Source organism: Helianthus annuus, chromosome 3, assembly GCF_002127325.2.
Source record: "Helianthus annuus cultivar XRQ/B chromosome 3, HanXRQr2.0-SUNRISE, whole genome shotgun sequence".
NCBI lineage: Eukaryota > Viridiplantae > Streptophyta > Magnoliopsida > Asterales > Asteraceae > Helianthus > Helianthus annuus.
In genome coordinates, this window is record NC_035435.2 from 10431486 (window position 1) to 10446997 (window position 15512).

At 39.3% G+C, this 15512-nt stretch overlaps 1 protein-coding gene across 1 annotated transcript; it reads left to right on the forward strand.

Annotated features, from left to right (window-relative positions):
* Positions 1 to 872: 872 nt before the first annotated feature.
* On the forward strand, positions 873 to 1643 carry LOC110931197. The gene has a single exon (XM_022174602.1). It carries the CDS (start codon positions 873 to 875, stop codon positions 1641 to 1643), a length of 771 nt encoding a protein of 256 aa, XP_022030294.1.
* Positions 1644 to 15512: the final 13869 nt, after the last annotated feature.

The following is a 15512-nucleotide window of genomic DNA, read 5'->3' on the forward strand; positions in this document are numbered from 1 at the left end:
AGTTTTGAGAACTCGAAGACCCAAGACCGTCGAAGTTCGAGACGAGTCTACAACCATAGAAGATAAAGACAAAGCTACAGCCAAGGGGGAGTTTGTTGGTGCACTTGTGTCTGTACTTTGTCTGTATTCGGTCTGTATGTAACGATGTCCTGATTTGTGTTGTAAGTTGACCAAGTCAACCATCCTCCGGTTTGACTTGGACAACAGATTGTATGTTGAAAGATGTTCTGATCGAAGGATAGCTCCTCGAAGGATGGTGTTAATCCTTCGAGGTGCACGAAAGATATGGTTCGACTGATTAGACCTCGAAGGATGATCCTTCGAGTTCAATGCTCATCTTTCGAGCCTGTTGTGATCGATAGATGATCCTTCGGACCATCTATCGAATCCTTCGAGCAGACCTGCTGTGTATGGGTATATATACCCATGCAGTGTATGTGTGAGATAGAGTTCTGCCATTTGCACATCCGAGAGATAGAGAGCTTTGAGAGCATTCTGTCCAGAACTCACACACACACTTTAGAGAGTTTATAGAACATTTCTGTAAACATTGAGCTTGTAACCGAACCCTCATTGCATTAATACAAGTTGTGTTAATCGGTGAACTCGTGTGTTTGTTTCTCTACTTGCTACTAACTCGGTTTGCTTGCTAGCTTGGATTCCGCACTCGCTAGTAGGTTTGTATAACAAGGTTTAGGTTCGTAATCCTCCGCGAAAAGGGACCTACAGATGTGTATCCTGGTTTTACTAGCAAAGATGATGTGGAACACATATCTGTAAAATCTATAAGACCTTGTCCTCCTTTGTTAGAAAGTTCAGAATGTTGGGTTCCTGGTGATGTGGCGGAAGTGTTTCACAATCTTTCATGGAAGATGGCAATCGTTTTGAAGGATATCGGTTTGGACCAGTTTATAGTCAGATTAGTTGGATCATTACAAGAGTTTGAAGTAACTAAATCAGAACTCCGTGTGAGGCAATTGTATCAAAATGGTAAATGGAATATTGTGACTGGCAAGGTTCCTAGTGACCATAAAGAGGCAAATGGCCCCGAGCTTTTGAAGTATGATCAAGACCTACGCGAAAAGGATATTAGTACTAAAAAAAACCATCGTTTAATGGAGTCGCGTATCGTGTTCTCTAAAACCCAAAAACGAGCATCACCCTGCTGTAATTCTCAAGATGAAACGAATAAAAAACGTGCACGGAAGTTAACTATGTGTGGAAAAGTGGATGATGTTGATAATAGGAAGACATATATACACCAAACCTCTGGATATGAATCCTCAAGTGGTAGTTGTAGCGTTAATGGCTATAAACCGTTAGAAACGTCTCATAGATCTGGCTTTTATATTGAAGATCATGAAAGTGATGCAGAGTCTGTTTGTCAGTGTGGATATAATGAAGAAAGTCAAAGTCAAGAAACTGATGAATCAGGTGATAACAAGGCAGTGGAAGATGAAATTCATAGACTGGAGTTGCATGCCTACCGTTACACCATGGTGTCATTACATGCATCAGGACCCTTAAACTGGGAGAAAGAAACAATGGTAACAAACCTTCGTATATCACTCCATATATCAAATGATGAGCATTTGATTATGTTAAAAAACTTACTTTCTGCTTCTAGTAAACAGTCTTATTAGATGATAGGTAAACCTCAAGTTTGAAACCTTTCAAATTCAAATAACTGTAGAAAAAACAGTTGTTCATTCACTCCTATTGTTATAATGGAATAAGTGTATCAATTTTTAAATATTAATGTGAAAAGGGGGTCATGTTTTCACTGTTTTGTGTTTTGCACAAGAGTAGAAAAATGCAATCTTTACAAATTGTCTATGTTTTGTTTATTTGTTTATTGTTGGCCCCAAAATGGATCTTTGATCTCTAGACAATCGAATAACTTGAATATATAAACTGAGAATTGTACAATGGAATGATCGAATGTAATGAACAACTACAAGTGAATCTAACTATCCCTATTTATAGTTTTCTAAGGGTACGAGTGAATAGACGTGTCCCTTCGCCAATGGTTGCGTCTCTTGGATTGTGTGGATGAGATTGAATGTGAAGAGGTGTGTCCATTCGATCTTAAAAGTTGCGTCCCTTCCTTCTCCTTGTGTGTGGCTGGTCGCGAATAGGCATGTCCCTTTGGACATGTCGATTAGTTGTAGGAAGTTGGTTATCAACTTCTGTTTTGGCATAACCAGTCCCCATGCTTTGTAACCGCCATACTTTACTCTAATTACCATACAACCCTTGTAGTTTAGGATGTGTAGGGATTATAACTTTCATTCACCCCCCTAATCACAAACATCCTCGAGTTGTAGATCTTGAACTTTGATCAATTCCATTTTCCATGAAACTCCTCGGTATCCGACGTTTCACACGGATCTTCTTATTCACCAACCTTGCTTCTCACGAACCTTGTTTCACTTGAACTCGCTTCACACGAACTTCCTTCACACTTGACTTGACCGTACTTGATTTGTATCACACGAACCTTTTCTTGTGTAGTTGTCTCAACACGAGCTCCACCCGGTCTTGATTAACTTCCCCACCATCATATCACATGATCGGAATCCATTTCTCATAGATTTTGATAAACTGACTCACTCAGATCTCTCTTGCGGTTGTATCACACAATAATTTTTTTCTGACCCAGTCACAGGATTATTTGTATGTTTCGCACGTATGTCTCTTCCTTGATCTATCTTCTTCACGGTTGTCTCTCACAACGGGTTCTTCATCATTGATTGCTTCCCTCACGGATTCTTCACTTTTTCCTGATCCATTCACTAGATTGTTTTGTTGTACCTTTCACAGGTTATCTCCGCATCACACGGTTCTTCCCCTTGATCGTATCACACGACCAGGTTTCACGTTTCTATTCTTCAGCGTCTAGGCACATCAGAAGTGCCGGTTCATCATCATCTTCTGTTTCAACCAAGAGTGTCTCATTTTCCTTGGTTTTCTTGGTTGGGCATTCGTAGGCATAGTGCCCAAGTTTCTCACATCTGTAACAAGTGATTTTTGACTTATCTCTCATAGTCGGTGTCTCTTGCTTGCTATCATCACTTTGTGGTTTGTCGGTTCCTTCCGACTCGTAAGAGGTGTTTCCTTCACCCCTATGTTGATAATTGCCTCTCTCTCGGCCTCGTGACGGACGGAATCTCCCTCGTCCATGATTTCCAACATGTTGTCCATGACCCGCATACAGGAGTTCTTCTAGATTGTTCACGGGGCTTTCCTTTTTCTTCAACTTTAACCTTTCTTCATACGTTTTTAATCTTCCGACCGCTTCTTCTAGCGTCATAGTTTCTAGATCGGAGTATTGTTCCATGGAGGTAACGATTTGAGTAAACTTATCAGGTACGCCATTTAGGAGTTTGCGTACTAGAGTCGGTTGACTCAATGTCGTTCCTACTTCAGTTGCCCGGGTAACGATACTATTAATCTTTGCAGTAAACGAATCAATAGTGTCGTCATCCTTCATTTGCAATAATTCAAATTCTGATAATAGCGTGTGCATACGCGCCTTTTGTACCCGATCAACACCAACGTGTCTTACCTTTAGATTATCCCAAATTTCCTTTGCAGTCTTACAACTTGCAACTTGCAATACAACATCTTCTGGTATTGCTTGAAACAAATATGCAATTGCAGACTTGTCTTTCTTAGTGTCTACCGTTGCATTTTCTGCCGGTTCAATCGTTTCCCACAAACCATTCGCTTCAAGAATCGTCTTGATACGAATAGCCCAAACTGTATAGTTTGTTGGTTTTAGAATTGGACACTGAAACTGGGAAAGAGAATTTCCTTCCTTCTGTATTATTATCGGATTTTGTCCGGATGTTCCTGACATGACTTCTTGCCGAACAATCTTCACTTTTACTGAACTTTTACTTTCTTGGTTTCAATAAATCTCAAACCCACGATTACCCGAATCGTGTAACAATCAAACAACCAAATGATCTAATTCGCACTAAACCCCGGAATCAAACAAACCCTAGATTCCTAACCAACCCTTCGGTTCAACCGATCACCCTAGAACCGAAACCCTTAAAAAATTCTGAATTGAACTTGCGAATTGAAAACGAAATTGAAACCTGATCGCGAATTCCCTGCGATGCCTTGTGATTCCCACGCCTAGAGCCTGACGCTCTGATACCAATTGTTGGCCCCAAAATGGATCTTTGATCTCTAGACAATCGAATAACTTGAATATATAAACTGAGAATTTGTACAATGGAATGATCGAATGTAATGAACAACTACAAGTGAATCTAACTATCCCTATTTATAGTTTTCTAAGGGTACGAGTGAATAGACGTGTCCCTTCGCCAATGGTTGCGTCTCTTGGATTGTGTGGATGAGATTGAATGTGAAGAGGTGTGTCCATTCGATCTTAAAAGTTGCGTCTCTTCCTTCTCCATGTGTGTGGCTGGTCGCGAATAGGCATGTCCCTTTGGACATGTCGATTAGTTGTAGGAAGTTGGTTATCAACTTTTGTTTTGGCATAACCAGTCCCCATGCTTTGTAACCGCCATACTTTACTCTAATTACCATACAACCCTTGTAGTTTAGGATGTGTAGGGATTATAACTTTTATTTATTTTGTCTAGATTTCATGAATACTTTATAGGATTTATTCTATGTTATGATTTCACCTAAATGGCTGAGGAACAACCCGAACCATAACAGGAATAACATAACAAATTGAGAAACTATGACTAGGTAATATTCTTTATAACTACGTTGTGTGGTTCGGATATATTTCTTTTTGGTAAAAGGAGACGGCACCCCAATAAATTTTACAGATAACAAAAAAGTATTTACAACATCAAAAGACAACCTAATCTAGACTTTAAAAACAACCTAATCTAGACTTAAAAAAAAATAAAACTATACAATCATGATCAAAACAACCTAAAACAACCATAAACACAATATCAATCAAACAATAAAGAAACACCTAAACATAACAAGCAAATATCCATCTTGAGCTTCCTGAAAATCTTGATCTTGACAAAAGAAGCAGCTTCATCCCCACTCCTCAACATACCCATAACACAACCAGCCATACACCACATAACCAAAAAGCTGTATCTAAATTCAAAAACAAAATACAAATAAACCAAAAAGACATGATAATTTCGCAGCACTTCCATGTATTCTAGACCTTGAGCATCTTCCCACTTCTATCCACTTCAACAGTCCCAAACAACATAATTGTAGAATTACCAACCAATAAAATAACCAACCAACCTAACCCATCTAAATTCAGCCAACTCATCCGTAGTGGGGGGTTTTTGGCGTTTTATCCCTAAAATTGTTTGTAGTGACGCCGGTGTAACCGCCCCTTGGGCGTTTTTTTCAAAGTTTTGGCCCAAGCGATTTATTTAAAATGCCAGAATTTGCGCAATGATTGAGACAGGACCGTTGGGTCCAATGGTAATAGAAAAGTATTTTTTTTCTTTATTTTTAATCCACCTTTTTACCTATAAAAACACCACTATCCACTCCATTTCTTATAAACTTTACCCTCTTCTCTTCAATACTTCTTCATATTTTATAAAAAAAATATCATGAACCCTTCCGACCCCCTTTAGGTGTTCCGTCTAGACCCAGCAACCAAACTTCATATCGCCCGAACACAACCCAACCGCAACCGTCCTTCAATTTCCAAGAGATGGACCCGAGTATGATGGCGTAAGCGTAAATATTAGGCATGTCTTCGCAATTCTTTCACCGTCCACACGACTTTGCATCCATGGGCGGTTCGCATGCGGCTCAAGAGGAAACCGAACCCGACATTGAAATGGTGCCAGAGACACAACCCGAGCCCGTAGCCGAGGCGTCTCAACGTGGTAAAGGGTCTCATAGAAAAAGAGCCTAACGCTCCAAGCATGAATTGAACCTACCAAGCTTGGTCGAAAGATGAGGAGTACGCGTTAGCACGGGCGTGGCTCGACATATCGGAGGAACCCGAAGTTGATAAGCGTTATTTACCTTTTTAAATAGTATAATTTTTTTAAATAGTTTGTATTATATTATTTTTGGTACTATATTTTTTTAAATATAACAATATATTTGTTTTATTTTTTGTAGCAAACTATCAAACTCTACCTATTTTTTGGAATAAAATTCACGAAACTTTTTTAATGCAATGGGTAAAGGTGAGTATCGGAACAAATATTTGACATCAAGCAAATGGACCGATATAAACCAGAAATGTCATTCGTTCCAAGAAGTTTTCCAACCCACCAAGGATAGCTGGGTAGCAGTCAAAACGACGCGAATATATCAAGAGCTTTGGAGGAGTACAACCAAACGAGAGGCGTTTTTACACACTTTAATTGTTGGGAGCTTCTACATGGAAGTAACATAATTTTTTATTTAATGAAATATTACTAGTTAAGCTTTTAAATATATTCAAATATAATATTACATGTTTGTTGTAAATGCGTAGCAAGTTGCTACACATTTCTGACACAACAATTAATATTTAAATGAATTCAACATATAAATCTAATTCCAACAAATAAATAATAGTTCCGTCGGAAATGCATAGCAAGTTACTACACATTTCCGACGCAATAGTTAATAATAGGGATTTTTACATATTTCCCCCTTCTAAGCCTCCTTATTACGTATTTCCCCAAACCAGAAAATCAATTACATATTTCCCCCCTTTTTGAGAAATTACCCAATTACCCTCAAATAACTCATGCGTATATCCCCATTCGTATAATCAAGACATCCAAACCCTACCTAGAATGACTTTTCTTCTCCCCCAACAAAGACAACAAAGACGACGTTCATCTTCTTCATCATGTATGTTCAAAAAATTGAATCTTGTTCATCTTGTTCGTTCGTAATTTTATGTTAACCTAGATTAAGTACCGAGTTCCTTGCGAGGAGAATACAATATTAACTTGCTACATTCTGATCGAAATTTTGATGATGCTTGTGTTAAAATAGTGTGTTTTCCTAGAACGATTATCGTAATTCTAGTATTGATAATCGACTGGTGATGGTCATCTAGATCTCAATGTGATACTCGCCTATGTGAAATTTCGTTCAATCCTCTTCATAGTTCATAATGCTTCTGTTTCTTATCCGCAATTATTTAGTTAGAATCGTGTGTTTTCATAGAAAGATTATTGAAATTTTAATATCGGTAAATCAATTGGTGGTGTTTAACTAGGTCTCAATGTGATATTGGACTGTGTTAGTTGCATAGTGGACTATTAATGGCTTCGACTTCGTTCAATCATCTTCGTAATGCTTCGATTTATGTCTGATATTACTCAACTAGGTTGACATGAGTATGTGAAATTTAAAGTCTTCTTGTATATGATTTCTGTTCATCTGGTGCTTTATATGGAAGATGATATGGAAAATAATTCATTTACACCAACTTGGAAGAATGGGGCAGAATCACCAATACTGCTTGAGAATGTTGTTGGCCAAGGATCAACTAAGTACAAGATAAAATTAAATTATGGAGGTTACTTTCGGTCGGCTAAGAACTCATACAAAAACGTTATTGTTTTGGCTTTCAAAAATGTCTTTACATTGACACTTGCATATACGACTTTGATGATTTGAATGAAGAGGTTGCCACTCATTATCCTCCAGATCGGGGGCTATTCTTTTCAGTTCTTTATATTGACGAATACGCTACTAAGCAAAACTTTCACGTCTGAAAATGTGGTAGAGTTTAGAAGAGCGTTGTCCCATTATCAATCATGAATGAATTTGCATACTTTAGTGAGAAAAGTGAACCTACACGGGTCACAACAAGGTGTAGTGACTTACAACGCAAATGGAGAATACATGCTTCTGTTATGCAAGACGGAATTTCATTTGAGGTAAGTGTATTGATATAACTAATTTTAAATTAGAATTTAATAATATTTTCAATAAAATGTATGTTTTATTAAAATTCTGTAGGTTAAGAAATTGGTCGAACCACATTCTTGTACTAGAGGCAACAAAGGTGCTAATAAGGTGGCAACACAAGGATGGGTTGCAAGTGTGGTTAGAGATAAGTTGAAATCGGATGGGGATGTCTCAGTTAAAGAACTCCACAAGTGGGTTAAGAAAAATATCAATGTTGATCTACCGTACATGAAAATCTTTCGAGGAAAAGAACAAGCTTACAGTGATTTGTACGGGAATTGGGAAGACTCATTCATAAAGACGAATGATTTTAAAGAGGAACTATTAAGTCAAAACCCAGGAAGTGTTGTTGATGTTGACCTTGAGACTAAAGGTAACAAGAAACTATTTTTACGCTTTTTTTGTTTCACTACTAGCTTGTTGGAAGGGGTTTCTTGTTGGTTGACATCCCTATATTTCTATAGATACATGCCATCTAAAAGGGAAGTTCAATGGGGTATTAGTCGCTGCCAATAGTGTTGATGGTAACAATTCTATTTTTCCGGTGGCTTAGGTGTACTTGTTGGTGCACTTGTGTCTGTACTTTGTCTGTATTCGGTCACGTTATAAACGATGTCCTTGTTAGTCATGTAAGTTTGACCAAGTCAACTGTCCTCCTAGTTTGACTTGGCCAAACAGTTAGAAATATGGTTGTCTTCTGTCTGGCTCGAAGGATGCTCATCGAAGGATAATGTTGATCCTTCGATGAACTCGAAAGATGAACCTTCGATGGATGATTCGATAGATCATCCTTCGAGGTTAATGCAGATCCTTCGAAGACTTTGTAATCGATAGATGATCCTTCGATCATCTATCAGATCCTTCGGACAAGACAACCTGGGCTGGGTGTATATATACCCATGCAGTGTATGTTGATAGATAGATGCACACATAGAGAGATAGAAAGTTGAGAGCATTCTGTCCGAAACACACACACACCTTGAGAGTTTGCAAAACTGATTTGTAAACATTGTGCTTGTAACCGGAACCTTCATTCGTATTAATACAAGTGGTGTTAATCGGTGAACCTTTGTGTGTTTGTGTTTATACTTGTTTCATCTCGGTTTGCTTGCTAGCTTGGATTCCGCACTCGCTAGTGAGTTTGTATAACAAGGTTTAGGTTCGTCATCCTCCGAGAGGGACCTACAAGTGGTATCAGAGCCGTGGCTCTTTACCTTGTTTAAAACCGGGTTTGTTCAAGTTCTTGGTGTGTTTGGACACTTGGTTTAGCACCCGTTTTTGGTGGTTTTCTTGCATTTTTAAACTGAAAAACGCGTTCTAAACCTTTCGGGAGTGTTCAAGGTTGGGTTGGGTAACTTAAAAACCTGTTTTTAAGTAACTTGGTGTTCTCCGGCCATATCTCCGGTGTGTTCCGGTGACCGGACCTTCTGGATAAGGTTTGCCATTTTGGGCATATTTTATTTGAAAGTCAAAAAGTTGGTGAAAAGTCGTGTGCAGAACATCCCTTCTGCCGAAAGTTGGTACACCAACCAATCACCTTTCTCACCAACCTGTCACCTTTTTGTCAGTTGTGTCAGTGTGATCGAAGGATATCCTTCGAAGTCGAAAGACCATCTTTCGATCAAGGAAGGCTCGATAGATAATCATCTTTCGACCCATCCTTCGAAGTCAGAGATCTATCCTTCGCTCCAGGGAATCTTTTCGAAAGATAGTTATTCGAAAGATAAGGATCTTTCAAATTGTGAATCTTTCGAAATAATTGTTCGAAAGATAAGGATCTTTCAAACCGTGAATCTTTCGAGATAACTGCTCGAAAGATAAGGATCTGTCAATTGTGAATCTTTCGAAGTCTTTGCTCGAAACTCAACAGTGATCCTTCGAACACTGTTGATCCTTCGAACAAATCTTGATCTTTCGAACAAGGTTGTATCTTTCAATTCTTGTCTGTTTGAATTTAACAGTTTGTGTTTGTGTAGATCTTCAATTAGTATTTCACCAAAATGAGTTGTACAAGTCCTTGGGATTGGAGTTTGGACTCACAATCTAGTCAAGAATTAACTTCTGCTGCAGCTTGGGCAAAAAGTATGTTTCCACCGCCATCAATCAGTCCAAGTCAATGGGCTTTGGTATCCAATCAGAGTCAAAGCATTCAAAATCTTTTGATTAGTGAAAGCGAAACGGGAAGCAACAATCATCCACCGAAGTTGAACCATATGAACGACTTTCCATCATGGAAAAACCGCTTTCACACGTATGTTCAAGGGCAAAGCACCGATCTTTGGACATGTTTCATCAATGCATTCAATGCCAATCTTGAAGTTGCAGCGTCCACTTCAGAAGGTTATGCTAACATGCTCGAAAATGACAAGAAGGCTTATGAATTGGAGAAAAAGGCCTTTGCTACACTTACACAAGCACTCAACAAAGATATCTATCATCAGTTCTCCTACTGCAAGAACACGAAAACATTGTGGGATGCCTTAGTTGCTAGAGGAGAAGGCAATGCAGCTACTCGAAAGTCTCGTCATGATTTGTTGAAGAAAGAGTTTGAATCGTTTCAATTTTTGGAAAACGAAACTCTAAATGATATGACAACACGGTTCTATCATCTGATTAGTGAAATGTGTGCTTATGGGGTTGTATCTACTCAACAAGACATGGTGAATAGGTTTGCTGACGCTTTACCTCCAAAATGGAGTTCCTTTATTGAGTTGTTGAAGCACACTGGAACTCTAGACACGGTTAACATCTATGAGTTCATTCAGAAGCTGGAACATAAAAATGATGAAGAAATCAGGAAAGCAAAGCGTGCTCCCGCTCCTCAGAATACAGAAATGTACCTTCCAGGCTTCGATGCTTTGGCAAGATCCGCTGCAGCTCAGCAACCTAAACTGCAAACTGCATTTGTGTCCAACACAAGTTCTCTTCCGTTTCCTCAATCAACTGCTGCTCCGGCTTTTGATCCGAGGTCTTACATTCCTGTCCCAACACAGCCACAAGTCCAACCTCCACAACAACAACAGCAGGCTCACTATACAAGCAATCTTCAACCTCAAAACCCTAACACAATCCGAGTCGATAATTCAAACCTTTCACACCTCAGCATTGAAGTTGCTAAGGAGCACATGGAAATTATCAATACAATGGTCAGTGCTTACTGTGGTTTGGTAGCAGGTCAGCTTGGAAACATCAACATGACCAATGAAGATTATCAACAGATCGACAAGGAAGAAATGGAGTTGATGGATATTAAGTGGGCTTTTGCAAGTGCAGTTAGAAGGGCCAAAGACTTCATGGCTCGTACTGGTAGAACTTCATTGGAAGGAAAGAAAGATACGAAGTATGGGTTTGATATTAACGCCGTTACATGCTTCAATTGTGGTAATAAAGGGCACTTCAAACGTGAGTGCACTTGACCAACAAAACAAGGCAATCACAACCCTTTCAGAAACCAGACGAGTACTACAAATGTGAATGCCCAACAAGAAAACCGTGAAAGGAGGATGGTGGCTGTTAATAACAATCAGGGCCAGCCTGGAACTTCAAATCCCAATCGGGCTTTGGCTGTTCAAGCTGATGAGGGATGTGACTGGTCAGTGCAGTTTGGTGAAGATGATCAGAGAAGTGGAACAGCTTGTTATGCAAAGATCATCGAGCATGTTCATAAAGAAGAGTCCTCTGGAAGTGATGAAAGTTCTGGTTATTCTGGAAGTTCTGATGAAGAAGGCTCTGTTTCTGGGGATAATCACTCAGAGTCTGATGTGAAGGAGGAAGGAGGTGATGATATTCAAGATCTACTGAATGAAGCTGATGAGCTTAAATGTCAGAAATCAATTCTGATTAGGAAGGCTGCTACTGCATCAAAGGAAATGGAGAAGTTGTTTTCTGAAGATGGAGCTTTTTCTTTTCAAACTGTCTTTATGGCAAACAGTTCAGCCTCTTCTAGTCAGGTAAATTCTGAACCTCCTGCCCCTAGTGTTTGTAAATCATGTGCTGATATGAAGCTTGAATCAGAAAAGCTTCATAGTCATAATCAGAATTTAGTTATTGAACTGTCGAAATGCAAAGAGGCGAACATGGCTTTAACTCGGAATGAAAAAGAATTTAAATCTGTAATAGAAACATTAAAGAAAAATGTGTCCGAGGTTAACAAAGTAGTTTACCACAAGCAAGTAAGTATAAATGAATACATTAACATTGTGGAAGAAACTAAGAAGCAATTAGCCATTGCCCAATGTGAGCATGATGCGATCAAACAAAAATTGGAAAGTTATTCTAACTCCCAATTTGTGCTTGATCACATCATCGATGTTCAACAACCGAAGGGAAATCAGAAAGGCATAGGGTATAAGAAATGTCCGCCCCCCTTGATGAACAATTATACCAAGATGCCTGATGAGGAGGAAATGCCTCGGTATGAACCCAGTGTGCCTCTTGATGTTGAGGAATTTGCTGCTGGGCTAGGGTTCAAACCGGACAATTCTTCAAACACATCCTCTAAGGAACAAGAAACGTCATCATCCATGAAGCAAAGTCCTCCAATTATCGAGGACTATGAGACATCGGATGATGAATCAGAAGTGGATGTAAGTGAACAGGATAAATCACTTAACAAGATGAAAGGAGTAGTTATTCCACGAGAGAATCACATTCTTTGTGATCCTGATACTCCTGATGTCTCATTTGTTAAGAAACAAGTGATTGATTCTGTCAAAGTTGATAAGACATGTGTGTCTACTGTTAAAAGCAGTAATGTGTTGTACACATTGGTTGGAGATAATAAAATCTACTCAGATCACGTTTTTCCAATTAAAAATGTAAATCAATCTTTGATTGATAAAGTCTTTGAAGACAACACAAACAATTTTTTGGGAAAAACACTTCCGGGAATTGTGGTAACACAATGTGATCCAATTCCAAAGGCTGAGATTAGAAAACAGTTTGGTAATCACAAATCCTCAACCACTCAACAACCTAGTGCTTCTAATGGTAAACAACCAGTCAAACGAGCTCAAAAGCATAAAGTCTCTCAGATGAAGTCTGAAACAAAAGGAGCTCGATTTCAAAAGAAAGCAAAAGATGTCAAGTTCGTGTCATCCAAGGGTACTGATAAGATTGAAACTTTTGAGAACAAATCTAACACTGACTTTGTAAAACAAGTCACAATCTTAAAACGTAACAGTGATAACAATTACACTCAACGCACAAATGGGTGTGATGAAAAGGCTAGTACCTCAGGATCCACGAGTTCGACATCTTGTGGTCAATCAAGTTCTCCTAAGTTTGTTGAAAGGAGAACATGTTTTAAATGTGGAGAAATTGGGCACATCATCAAAAACTGCCCAAATGCTCCAAAGAATAAATTTGTTGAGAAAGCTCCACCTAAAACAGTTCATCCTCAACGTCGGTCAGTTTCACCTAAACATGACAAACGAACTGTAAAGGAACAAGAAACTAAACAACGACGTAAGAACATGAAAACTGTTGAAAAAGCTTTAAAATCTGAAGTTAAAACAGTTCAAAGGGAACCAAGTGTGTCACAACCTGTAAAACCAGAATCTTCAAAAACTGGTAGGCAAAAACGAACTTGGTTACCTAAGGCGGGTGACAATTCAGGGGGAGCAGTTGTTCTTGAAAACCATCAAGAGATTGATATCACGTTTCGTGATGCTCAGGGACGACCCAAGACCACTAAGGCTTGGGTCCCCATTCTCAACTGATGTTTTTAAATGACATGTGCAGGATGTTCTAGGAGGAACTATTAATAGTGACTGGATTGTTGATAGTGGAGCATCCAGGCACATGACTGGCGACTTACGGCTCCTATACGACGTGAGAAACATTAGAGGAGGGTAGGTTGCTTTTGCGGGAGACAAAGGCGGATTCATCACTGGAGAGGGAAGTATATCAAATGGTTTTGTGTGCTTCGATAAGATCAATTATGTTAAGCAAATTGATCATAATCTTCTCAGTGTGTCGCAAATCTGCGATAAAAAATTCTCAGTGCATTTTGATGATGCCGGCTGCTATGTGCTGAAACCTGGATTCAAAATTCCACAAGAATGGATTCTCTTATCGGCTCCGAGAGTTAATGATCTTTATATTCTCAACATGAGACAAGCGATTACAACATCTGCACAAGTCACTTGCTTTGTCTCAAAAGCCACGGAAAAGGAGTCTATATCTTGGCACAGAAGAATGGGACACATTCACTTGAGAAAGATGAACCAATTGGTGAAAAATAATCTTGTGAATGGTGTGCCTGTGAGAAGTTTTCATTTACAAGATATCTGTGTCTCGTGCCAAAAGGGGAAGCAAACAAAGAAGTCTCACCCTTTGAAGAAAATCAACACTGTCAGTATGCCTCTCGAACGTCTTCATATGGACCTTTTTGGACCTATGAAGCACAAGACAACGTTCGGTGATGCCTATTGTCTAGTTGTTACTGATGATTATTCTAGATTTTCTTGGGTATCCTTCATGGCACACAAAAGTCAAACTCCTGGCATCCTCAAGGATCTTCTTACAATGTTGGAAAATCTCTATTCGTTGAAAGTGAAGAGGATCCGAAGCGACAATGGAACCGAATTCAAGAATCAAGTTATGGATGAGTTTTGTACTTCTAAAGGCATTCTTCATGAGTACAGTTCTCGTTATACTCCACAACAAAATGGTGTCGCGGAGAGGAAGAATAGAACGTTTATAGAAACTGCAAGAACAATGTTAGTAGAGTCGGAACTCCCTATTCAATTCTGGGGGGAGGCTGTATCGGCTGCATGCTACACGTTAAACAGAGTTCTTACAGTAAAGAGACATGGCAAAACTTGCTTCGAACTCCTTCAGAAAAGGAAACCGGATCTTTCTTACCTAGAACCGTTTGGTGCTCCATGTACTATGATTAAGCCGGATGGAAAGTTTGGAGCTAAAGCTATCGAGGGTTTCTTTCTTGGATATGCTACTCCGAATTTTCGTGTTTGGAATCTGGCTACCAAAAAGATTGAGCTATGGAGTGAAGTGAGGGTTCAAAGGTACACGAGTCCTGTTAGGGCTCCGGGTGATCCGTGGATGTTCGATTATGATGGACTATTTGATTCCTTCAATCTGCCAACCTTTGACGAAGAGTCAGCAGCGGCTAGGATGTTGTTGGAAAGTGACAACGCTGCTGTCTCGCCTTTGGTTAGACCTATTGTTGTTGACCCTCAAGCTTCTTCGTCTGTCAACAATATGGTTCAAAATGAGGTTTATGAAGATGCTGCTGATTATAATGAATCTTCTGAAGATGATGAATATCATGATGCAGCTGAAGGATCTTCGGCTCCAGCTGCTCCTGTTCAAGGTGCCTCTGTTGATACACCTCATATGCAGAATGTAGACACTACTGAAGGGAATGCATCCACCTCTACACACATTCCTGGTGTGGAGTTGGTTGTTGATCTTAATCTTAACAATTTGGGTATCAATGCACGTGTGTCAGAAAATCCTGAAATGAGGATTCATGATACCCACCCCCAGCAGAACATTATAGGAGATGTCCATCGCGGTGTGCAGACGCGTAATCAGCTGAGAAACAACCGGAATGCTGGTTTGTATTCAGCTATAAGAGAATC